This window comes from Erithacus rubecula (assembly GCF_903797595.1).
Source record: "Erithacus rubecula genome assembly, chromosome: 3".
Classification (NCBI taxonomy): domain Eukaryota; kingdom Metazoa; phylum Chordata; class Aves; order Passeriformes; family Muscicapidae; genus Erithacus; species Erithacus rubecula.
Genome location: NC_136689.1, coordinates 136,824,401 through 136,835,434, shown reverse-complemented (window position 1 = coordinate 136,835,434; position 11,034 = coordinate 136,824,401). Strand labels below are relative to the sequence as shown.

Here is an 11,034-nt window from a genome sequence, read left to right as displayed (position 1 = left end):
GAATAGGAAGAAGATCAGATAGCTAGCAAGTAGCAGCAGCAGAAGAAAGTTAGCAGATTTTTCTGTGGGCAAGAGACAGCATTCACAAATTGCTACTAAAGAATTATCTATCAGATATATGGAAGCAGGTTGTCCAGAGAGGTTGTGAAATCTGCATCCTTCAAGATTTCAAAAGTTCATCTGTACAAGTCCCTGAGCAAGCTAATGTTGTCCCAGCCTAGGCTGGGCTGTCACCCCAACCAGCCACCACTGCTGCTTGGGGCATCTTCCCATCCTCTCCATGGCATCTGATTAATTATGACCCCTGTAGCTGTCTCTTTATACAATGAGGAATGTTAATCCTGGGGTTCGTTCCCTCTCACAGTTTTATTAAGACCATAATAAGGAATATTTTTCTTTTCCCCTGTCTATTTAGACTGAAAATTTGGGTAAAGGGATGATCTATCTCTTGATTACTGTGGGGGTTGATGGTCATTGAGAAAATGCACATAACACTGAAGAAGCTCAGTGAAGTCTCTGTCTTGAGCAGTATCTTTTCTTTATCCATATTTGTTCATTTTCACCTGAATTGTAATAGGATCAGTGTCTGAGTTTTAGAACTTGTCTGACATCACCAATCTCTGTGCACCTGTCTGCTGGCTGGTCAGATTACAGCTTCTTTTCCACTCTGTTGCTCAGTGCATGACATTTCCTCATCCCATTGCATTAAAACATAAGAAGAGCTGCTCTGGGTCAGATCAAAGGTTCAATCACCATCATTCCAAAACTGAACAATGCCAAACACTGAAGGAGAAAGAGCAGAAGGAGAAGGGTGAGTATATAGCATTACAACATGTTCATTCTTTGGTAGATGCTTCTATTTTCTGGAAATTGGCCACAGATAGAGTTTATACAGCAGCAATTATAGAGAGTCACAGTTTTTAATAGCCCCTTATGGCTCCAGCCCAGTGGGGTACCTGCAGCATCACATCTCACAGTGCTGCTGGGTCACATACCCTGAGAATGAGCCCACTTTCCCATTTGTGTTCAGACAAGACCATTATCTCTACAAGGTCTCACTCCCATGGTAATGCACTAATTTTATCTTCCCAAAAGAAAGACCATACAGGTCTGGTTCAGTCAATAGCATACCTCTCTAGAAAACTTGCCTCAAGAACTGGTTAGAAACAGATTTTATCTGACAATTTAGACTGTTCCACAGCAGAAATAGCTCTACCCTCTCAGCAGAGCTCATGCCCCCCCTCCCCTCCCCACCCCATAGAGTGGGGGCCATACAGGATGTATTGTCTTTGGCATGAAAAATGATTTCTAGTCTATTTAAAAAGAAAATCCTAACTAAGCAGCACTGATGTGGTCACACTGTTGTAGATGTGTCTGAATCCATAATCTCTGGGAAAAACATAAAGAGGATTGTAAGGCAGGCAGCAGGAGCTTCATTGCTCAGAAGCCCTGGCCCTAAATTGGCAGGGACCTGTGTGGGGATTCAGCAAGGAGCAACACCACCCTCCCCAAAGCAATTAGCTATTTAAACAGCACACTCTGTACTCTGAGCTAGCAGGAATTTGTATAACTGTGCAAAGCCATCAAGCCTGTAATCTTCTAAATAAATCCCACATTTATCAGTATCTGAAGCACAAGAACATCCCACCTAGCCTTCCCCAACCCCATAAACCAGTATCATTAATGAGGTCAGATAGCTTCATTCTTTTCTTTAAGGGTTAAAAGAATAATCCAGAGCCACTGCCAGGAAGGGGCAGAACTAAACAGGCAACAAGGAGTTAGAGCCAGAAGAGAGATATAAAGCTAAATCAATCATCAGAATGGACTGCAACCAGAGCATACACATACAGAGCAAGAAAGAAAGCGAGAGGGCGTTTTGTTTGGGTAGCTAATGTTCCCTGGACAAGGAGAGAGAAAAATTCTCCTTCGGGTTTTTAATGCCACTCTAAATATTTATAGCAAGATCATGTCCAGCTGGGAGGCAGCGGCGGCAGGGAGTAGGGAGGGAGGGTACATTTTCCCCAGCACCTCAGCATCATTCTTGGGTCATTTCTTTACTTGGGAAGAGGGAAATGGCTGTAGATTGCCATGTTTACCCTCAGAGTGACTCATCTGCAGGAGTCAAGGCCAGTGGCTCCTGCTCTTCCCTCTCTCACCTCGCCTCATACACGCATGTGCACACACACAGATTGTGTGGGCAGCCTCCAGAAAGCTCTGCCAGCCTGACTCCACCCTGTCTTTAACATGGGTCTGGCCTTTCAGGGTTTTCATTGGCCTTCAGATACCTCACCACATCCTTACAGTGCACTGAGAAGCCTCCTGGAGAGGCCACATACAGCACGGCCATGATCAAAGCTGCCATTTTCAGAGGAACAGGCTGCCCACATCCCTCTGATCTGCTGCACCATGGACACAGAGGCAGGAACCTGTGGAGGGTTGCAAACATCGGCCTGGCCTGGGAGCTGACATCAGGGCACTGTGGCTCCCAACGATTTTTGCTCATCTGCATCACTGTAACTAAACACAGACATGACTCACCCGTGAGCTTTGGCTTTGAAAATATGAGAAGGACTTTTGCTTTAACCTTGTGTTTCCCTGTCATAGTGATGCTTAGAAACTACATTTTGGATTCAACCCCACCCTAGAACAAAGGGAGAAATCTCAGTGGAGATGAGTAGCCCAATCCAGGTACCCAGGCAATGGCAGCCAATTCTCTTTCTCTTGAAACACCCAGAAACTTGGTAAAGAGCTGGGACACGTCACACTTGACCTGCTGAAGACCCTGACAGGGCACCAGCTGGGGGTCTGGAGGATCCTCCCCTGGCACAAGGTGTCTGAATGATCCCAGCCCTGAGGATGGATTTAGGCTCATCATCATAGATGCCTACCATGGGAGTGTTAAATATGGGCACCTATATGTGACTGAGGCAGCTGAGCAGTGTCTGGAGGACTGTTCACCTGCCCAAATACAGGTTTCACATACTGGTGACCTGAATTACTTGGCAGACTCAGTTGTATTGACTAGACCTCACTGGCTGCAAAAGGAGCTTAGACACCTTGTTCATGTACAGCCATCTGCAAGTCAGGGGTCCCATCAAAGTGTGTGCCCTGGGGAGTTCTCTGCCACTCTGGAAATTACCACTCTGGAATCTTGGTTTCCAGCTTGCTGCTCACTGCAGCAACCTGCTGCAGTCCTCCCACCTGTACCACTGAGCTTCCTCAAGCCATCTGATTGAGAAGCTCTTTGCTAGGGGTTTCAGAGAGCTGAGGTGCTTAGACAGAAAGCCACAACCTGGTGTTTTCGATATGAAATATCGAGCAGCATCCTGAAGACAAACTGCTCCAAGAGCGAACTGCACTTTCTGCATGTGAAGGTAGCTGGGCTTTCCCTGCCCACCTTGGGGCAGTGCTGGATGCAGGGTGCCAGTGCATCAGCATCTCCACCGCGCTGCAGCCGGCTGATGCTCCCCAGATCTCTCCATAAGGTGGAGACGCGGTCCGTCCCGCTGAGTCTCTCGAAGCGCTTCTCTCTCCGCCTTTCCCCGTGAAATGACGGTGACAGCGCCGAGCGAGGCATTGCAGACTGTTTACAGCCTTCTAGAGTTCCCAGGCACTTCAGGACAGCGTCCTGCCACTGTTTCCAAACGCACAGCCAGGACTTTTATAAGTGAACTTTCCTCTCCGTGTCTATTTATTATATGTAAACATTTGCCAGAAAAACACCACTGGGGCATGCTCAGAACCAGCCAGGTCATTGCAAAAGGCAGCGGCGGCGTCACATGCGATAAGAGCGCGGAGCCCGTGTGCGCCTATTCTTAGCGCAGGAATGTACACAATGCCCGCCGCTCCTGCGCGCAGAGCGAGACTCTCTGCGGCAAAACACGGCCAGAAATCACCCTCTATGAATCACCCACCTCCTGAGAGAAACCTCCCGGGGGGTTGTAGGTTTTTGTCCAGGCTCTAGCTATGGAAAAACTCAGCAGAGAATAAACGACAGAGAGTAAGTGCATGCAGTGAAGGACAACAGAAGGTAAACGTTTCTACCCTTCGGTTCCACTGCAGGTTGAGCAGTTTAAGCCATGACCGTAGATACTCATCATATTGTTCTGCCTGGCACTTAATTTAGTCATTGTGTGTCTGATTAACATAAAAAAAAAGCACAGCCAAGCAGAGTTAATAAATAACTTTTAATGCAGATTCCCAGTCTCTAGGGTTCCGTTTGCCCTGCTGCAGAGTTCAGCTCTGCCAGATTTGCATTCTTTGGGAGTGACTAACTCTAGAGGAAAGAGGCACAAGCTACTAAACTGCTAATACTTTAAAACAGTGAATAAATGTCTAAGTGCATTTATTCAACATGATGGAAATGGACAAACCAATTGCTTCAGGCCTCCAGCTTTAATCCAAAATCAGTGAGATAACTTCAGTGCTTTTGCTTCTTGCCAATGACACAGGCAGTGCTGACCTCAGAGTTGCAACCTATCTGATAACTTTATGAAAGTTTTAAAGGGTCTTAGCGACCTTCTGGCTTCTTTATTATTTTCCCACTGTGCTTAAACCATGTTCCATTTTTATGTGCAATAGTGGACGGATATTTACAGCAACATCAAAGTCCTGATTTGTTCCCTTGGAGCTGGATATTTCAATAAAAGCTGCTAAGAATTTGGGGTTTTTTTCTGCCAAGTCCAGAATTCATCTCTCTCGCATTTTGCTATGGAAGAGGGATCCACTGAAGAGTTTCTCTTCAAAGACCAGGACTTCTCTTCTGAGCTGCTGAAGCAGCTGAATGCTCTGAGGCAGAGCAGGCTGCTGACCGATGTTACCCTGTGCTCCGGGGGCTGTGAAATCCCCTGCCACCGAAACGTGCTGGCTTCCAGCAGCCCATACTTCAAGGCAATGTTCTGTAACAACTTCAGGGAGAGTCACCAGCCTAAAGTCATTCTGAAGGGCATCGACGCTGATATTTTGGATCAGATTATCCTTTATGTTTACACTGGGGAGATTCTAATATCCCCTGAGAATGCCTTGTGCCTCTTGGAGACTGCATCCATGCTGCAGTACACTAAGCTGTTTGAGGCCTGCTCTACCTACCTCCAAGACAAGCTGACTCCTGACAACTGCCTGAGCATGATCAGACTGGCAAAAGTCTTGAACTGCCAAAGCCTGAATAAGAAAGCCAGGGCCATGGCATTGAAATGTTTTCCTGTGGTGGCCTCTTCTGAGGACCTGAAGGACCTCTGTCCCATGGAGCTTATTGATTACCTTGGGGATGATGAACTCTGTGGGGAGGAGGAGCAGGTCTTTGAGGCACTGATGGTCTGGATCCGGCATGACCTCCAGGCACGACAAGGCTACATCCAAGAGTTGTTCAAGAAGGTCCGACTTCAGTACGTCCATCCCACTTTCCTCTTCCATTTCATTGCTAATGACTCCCTTGTTCAGTCCTCACCCACTTGCAGGAGCATCCTGGAGTCAGCCCGGAGACACATGTTTTCCTTGTACAGCACCAACACGCCTGACATCAAACCCATGATGCACGTTCCTCGCCGGTACTCCAACCAAGAGTTCCTCATCATCATTGGTGGCAGGAAGGACAGTCAGCAGACAAGGGATGTCCTGCTGTATGATGACAAGACGAACCAATGGCTGAGCCTGGCCAAACTCCCCATGCGCCTCTACAAAGCCTCTGCAGTGAGTTTACACAGCAATATTTTTGTGCTCGGAGGGATGCCTGTTAGCAATAAGAAAAGTCTGGTCAGTGGTAATATTTACATTTACTCCCTCAAACTCAATCAGTGGAGATTGGTTGAGCACATGCTAGTTCCACGTTATTCCCACAGAAGCCTGGCATATAAAAATTATATTTTATCATTCGGTGGAATTGGTGAAAACCAGGAAATCCTGAATTCTGTGGAAAGATACGATAGTGTCTACAACACCTGTGAGAGCATGGCAAACATGCCTGTTGCTGTCCTTCACCCTGCTGTTGCTGCCAAAGATCAGAGGGTTTACCTCTTTGGGGGAGAAGATGTAATGCAAAACCCTGTTCGGCTTATCCAGGTAATGGTCAGTCCTGTTTATTGCAGGCAATTTCTTCTAAGATATTCAGCAGCCCATCACCTTCATGAGGAAATCAAACCACTCAAAAAACTTCATTGTGTGTTGCAGCAAGAGTCAGGATGAGTTGATCCATGGCCTCAAGAAGCTTTGCAGCTCTTCCATTTTGCCCTTCTGGATGTTTTTTCAGGCAGCAGCCCCAAGTCACTGCTTTGGGTGCCACTGGTGGGCACTAGGGCCAGGGCAGGTGATGCCATGGCAGGCAGCAGCAGCTCCCCTGCCTGGCTCTGTGCCTGTACCAATCTCACCAAAATCAGTGCTCTCCACTTGGCGCTCAGCTGGGTCTCAGCCGTGCACCTGCTCACTCGCAGCGAATGCGAATGCTCGCGATCATTAGAGCGATTAGATACTCACCCATCAAAGGGCCAGAACTCAAACTGACAGTCATTTTGGATAAACAGCTGTGTTAAAAATGTGGCTCCTGCCACATGTTGCTGGCTCTCTGCCTGCTTTCAGCTGTTACACTCTATTAGGAGGAAAAAATACATTAAATTTTTCTTATCTGATTTGATTTAGCAACATGGTAATGTTTCTTTTCCCATGAGTGTTTTTCACTGTTTGAGGTGCTTTAACTGAGAAGGATCTTTAAGCTAAGATGGCAACCAGGACATGAGCAACCCTTTATAACGGTACTTCATTATCACGGGGAAGGAAATGTATTTATCTGTTAATGGGGAGATGCCCTGGTGATATTTGCTATATTAAGAAGCAGATAACATGACATAAAAGCTTGTGTCACACAGATGCAGACGACTGAATGATCATCATCATCATCTGGCAACAGCTCTTTTTCTCACATAAATTGATGACTTAGATACCACTCTAAGTCCCTTTGCCAGTCTGAGTGCATACCAGTCACCAGCATAAATATAGCAGCTGGGCAAACACAGTGGCTGCCAGCAGAGCTAGGAGAAGCTGAAGTTTGTTTGCCCAGGAAATTGCTAAGGCTAATAAGGAATACACAGAATTACTGGAAAATGAAATGAATCAGCTTGCCCTTTGGGAGAACTAGTTACAGAGATTTAATGGCCATGCAAGAAGCCTTCACATGGCAGATACACTGCTTCAGTGCTTGTGCTAGCATCTCCTGAGCAGACAATCTTGGGAATTCAGAATGCTTTCCAAGGGGACATATTAGGAGGGAAAAAAATGGGTACATTCTCAGATTTCCAGCAGTTTGAGCCAGAGGATTGTATTTATTAGGGCAAAATAAAACCCAGAAGTTCCTCTGTAATTACAGATGTCAGTTAAAATGAAACATAAACATCTGCATGAATATCTTTATTTTTTTGTCAGGTTTACCATGTGTCCAGGAATATGTGGTTTCGTATGGAGACCAGAGTAGTGAAGAATGTCTGTGCACCAGCTGTCGTGATTGGAGACCAGATTATCATCGTAGGTGGTAAGGGCTCTGTTCACCTTCCCTCTTCCTCCTCCTGCCCAGATCCTGAGGGTTTTCCCAGGCTTCCTGTTTAGGTGCTCCTCAAAAAGCACCCAGATCTTGGGAAGAAGAGTGTGCCCACCCTCCATACACTTCTCTTGTGGAGTCTCATGGCGATTGAAGCAGAGAGAAATTCTCTATGAGGCACTTTCCTACCCCAAGCAGCAGTGCCTGGGTAGAGGAAACATAAAAAAGCCAGTGCAAGCTACTGTGTTTGGAAGGCAGCCAGGAGCATGGGGGTCCTGAACCTCCCCTGCTGACTCACAGCCTGGTCCTCCCTGTCTGCTCCACTTGGACAAATGGAAAGCAGTTTCCAGAGGACCATGGATGGCTTGTCAGGATGGGTGGGTCTGTGAGGTGCTGGTTGGTCTTTTAGCTGCCTCCTGGGGGTAATTGTGAAATATTCCAAAAGGAGTGTGAAACATCTGGAAAGAGGAAAGTTCTCAGTGTCTGTTTCAACCTGAGGACCATCCTCTGCCCATGGCAGTTGGGTGTACCATGTCATTGATAATTTGGCCCTCTACAGCCCATAATGGCTCTTCCTGACCACAGACTGCCAGAGGGAGGCATATGTTGAATTATTTAAGGGAAAATGAAACACATAGTAAAGCAAAGCAAAGTAGAGTGTTGAACCCAAACTGCACAGGACTTCAAGGTGGTGTCACCCCTCAGGGAGAGCCTCTGCTATCCTTGACAGTGAGAGGGTAGAGCTGAGTCCAAAGGTCCAAGACTATCAGGCTCCTGTGTGACAGATTGTCCTCACCTCAGACCACACTCCTGTTTTCCTACATAGGCAAGGGTATGAGGCTTCCACTCCTCCACTGCTCCAGGGCAAGGCTTCCTCCCAGCCCTTACCTCCCAGCTGATGTGGGGTTATATCAGCCCTCAGAGGAGGAGCTGTCCCCTGGGTCACTGGCACGGTGGCCAGCACAGATGTGGTGCCAAGGGCTTTGGGGGGGAGTGAGCACCGGTGGCACCATGCTATTGCATGCCCAGCTCCATGCAGCAGACAGCTAAACTCCAACCCATCACATGTGCCACTGGTTTCTGTATTTCCCAGTGAAGCTGTCTTGGTAAAAAGAATATTTTCAGATGTTTGAAGGCATATGCAGGTAACTGCAAGCTCCAACTGTGTTTAACTGATTGGTTGCCTGATCCAGTGGGCTTTATGATGCCCATCAAGCCTTGGCTGCCAAGGTGCTATGAGACAGGAAAGGAGGATAGACAGACAGGTATTCCTGTGACACATCATTATTTCTCAGTTTGGATATCTTAATTCTGCCAAATTATATACTACTATAACAGGCTTTATTGAAGACCAGCATGAAATTTATTATTATTATTATTATTATTATTATTATTATTATTATTATTATTATTATTATTATTATTACATCTGCTGGCTATAAGCACTTAATTCTCATTTGTCTCTTCCACCTCTGGCTTTGCATTCAGGGTACACCCGGAGAATAATTGCTTATGATACAAAAGGCAACAAGTTTGTTAAATGTGCAGACATGAAGGACAGACGAATGCATCATGGGGCTACTGTCATCAAGAACAAGCTGTATGTCACAGGAGGACGATGTCTCACCTCAGACAATGTCATCAAGGACCTGGATTCCTTGGACTGCTATGATCCAGAGACTGACACATGGACACCAAAGGGAAAACTGCCTCACAAACTGTTTGACCATGGGTGCCTTACACTCCAGTGTGTCCCCTGTTCTAACCTTCTCTAAATGACTTTTAGTACTCCTCACTCTGCAGAGAGCACATGGGGAATCTTCATGGGGTCACACAAAGTCCTGACCTTGAAGGCACCAGCAGTGTCAGTCCTTCCCAGACCCTGTGCCAGAATGGTCGTGAGCTTTGGGCTCACACTGGATTCACCTGGCTGATATTGCACGTGGTGCTGCTGAGTCCAGTCTGGAGAACTTACCCAGCATCTCAAGAGGAAACAGGACAAAGATACTGGGTAAGAACCCAGTGTGGGATTTGTCCTTGTACAGACTTTAAAAGTGAAGAGGGATGCTGGTATCTCCAGGCAATGTAAGATTTTTGCTGTCATGCAAACTCAGCTGCCTGCCACAACCCAGTGCTGCTCATTGCTGAGTGAGCTTTCCATTTCCAGTGGTGGGAGTGTTTAGAAAAGGAAGCCCCAAGCTCCAGCCTTGTAGCCAGCCTAGGAGCAGCTGCCTGAGTTCACTGTGGTAGTCAGCTCATAAGAAATAAAATTTTAATGCTCCTAACAGCTAATTAGAAATTGGTAAAAGACAGATGCTTTGATCTGAACTCTCATATTGCAACAAGAAGTAGATTTGACTTTTCTGAGCTATCACTCTTCCACAGTGCAGGGAAGATTTTTGTTCCATCTGCCTGCTCTCTGAAGGATCAGGAGAAGATGGGATGGAAATCAAGATTGTCTGCATCTTCTTTTTCAAGGGATCTTATTTACAGGGATTTTCCTTCTCCTTTTGCATGAGGAATAGCAGTGGAGTTAGTTAGGATGACTTTGGCTGATGGAGTTCCTGAAATGTAGAATAGCAGAAAGGACACATGGAGGAAAGGGGGTGTAAAAGAGAAGAGGTATTTGGGAGGAACAATTTCTTTTTCCCTTTCTCCTCTTTCCAAACCACTGGAAAAAAGCCCATGAGACAAAGCCAGTGACAGGAAGCCAGCTTTCCAAGAAGAGCAAGTCTAAATCTGCCACTTGGCAAAATAGCTCTGGCTCCACCAATATTTTCGTGGGGTTCTGCCACTAAGTGCATACTTTTAAAGGGAGGGGATTAATCATCAGACACTGAACAGGCTGTGAACTGCTGTTAGGTCACTGGACTTGGTAAGATTGCTGAGATAGCAAGGAGCTTTAGAGATGACCACGATCCAGAGCAAAGATGGCAGAAACAACACCCCATTTTCTTCATATTTGAAAGAAAGTGTGACTTTTCAAAGAGTACAGGATGGCATGAGGAAACCATGCTCAACCTTCCTCTTCACAAAAGGCTGCACAGCGATGTGGTCACCACCACATTGCAGAAAACCAGCTCCAGACACCAAGATCCCTCCCACAAATTGAGCAGATGAGTGACAGAAATAGTTAACAAAGTAGAGAGCTGGAAGGAAGTATTTAGTAACAACTGCTGGTTTAACAATGCAAAATAAAAGGGCTATTATTGTTTGCATGAGCTTTGTGTTCAGCAGTACCCATTGTTCCCTCCCTTTGTTGATAAAGAGAATTGTTTTTGCACCAGTGGGTATTGCCAGGGTTTCCTTCTAAGGATCTGAGCAAACCTGTGAAAAATGAGTGGGAACTCAAACTCCTCTCCCAGCTCAGAAGCCTTTGGCTAGACTTCTCTTCTGTCTTTCAGTCTATATCATCATCTCCTCCCTGTGCAAAGCAGAACTAAATCATGGCACTTGCCAAACTGAGCTGGAGCAGTGATTCATCCTTGCTTCCACGCAGACCAGCTCCAGCT

The 11,034-nt window shown here is 46.3% G+C and overlaps 1 protein-coding gene across 2 annotated transcripts; it reads left to right on the top strand.

Annotated features, from left to right (window-relative positions):
* The first annotated feature begins 3,787 nt into the window (after positions 1-3,787).
* On the top strand, positions 3,788-10,743 carry KLHL38 (kelch like family member 38). Of its 2 annotated transcripts, none has more exons than XM_079299789.1 (4): positions 3,788-4,000; positions 4,582-6,057; positions 7,411-7,516; positions 9,011-10,743. In XM_079299789.1, the coding sequence occupies exons 2-4, from the start codon at positions 4,711-4,713 to the stop codon at positions 9,295-9,297; spliced, it is 1,740 nt and encodes a 579-aa protein (XP_079155915.1). In that variant the 5' UTR covers positions 3,788-4,000; positions 4,582-4,710; the 3' UTR covers positions 9,298-10,743. The 2 variants fall into 2 exon arrangements, with proteins under 2 accessions (XP_079155915.1, XP_079155914.1); XM_079299788.1 differs by having other exon boundaries at positions 3,788-4,030.
* The last annotated feature ends 291 nt before the right edge of the window (positions 10,744-11,034 follow it).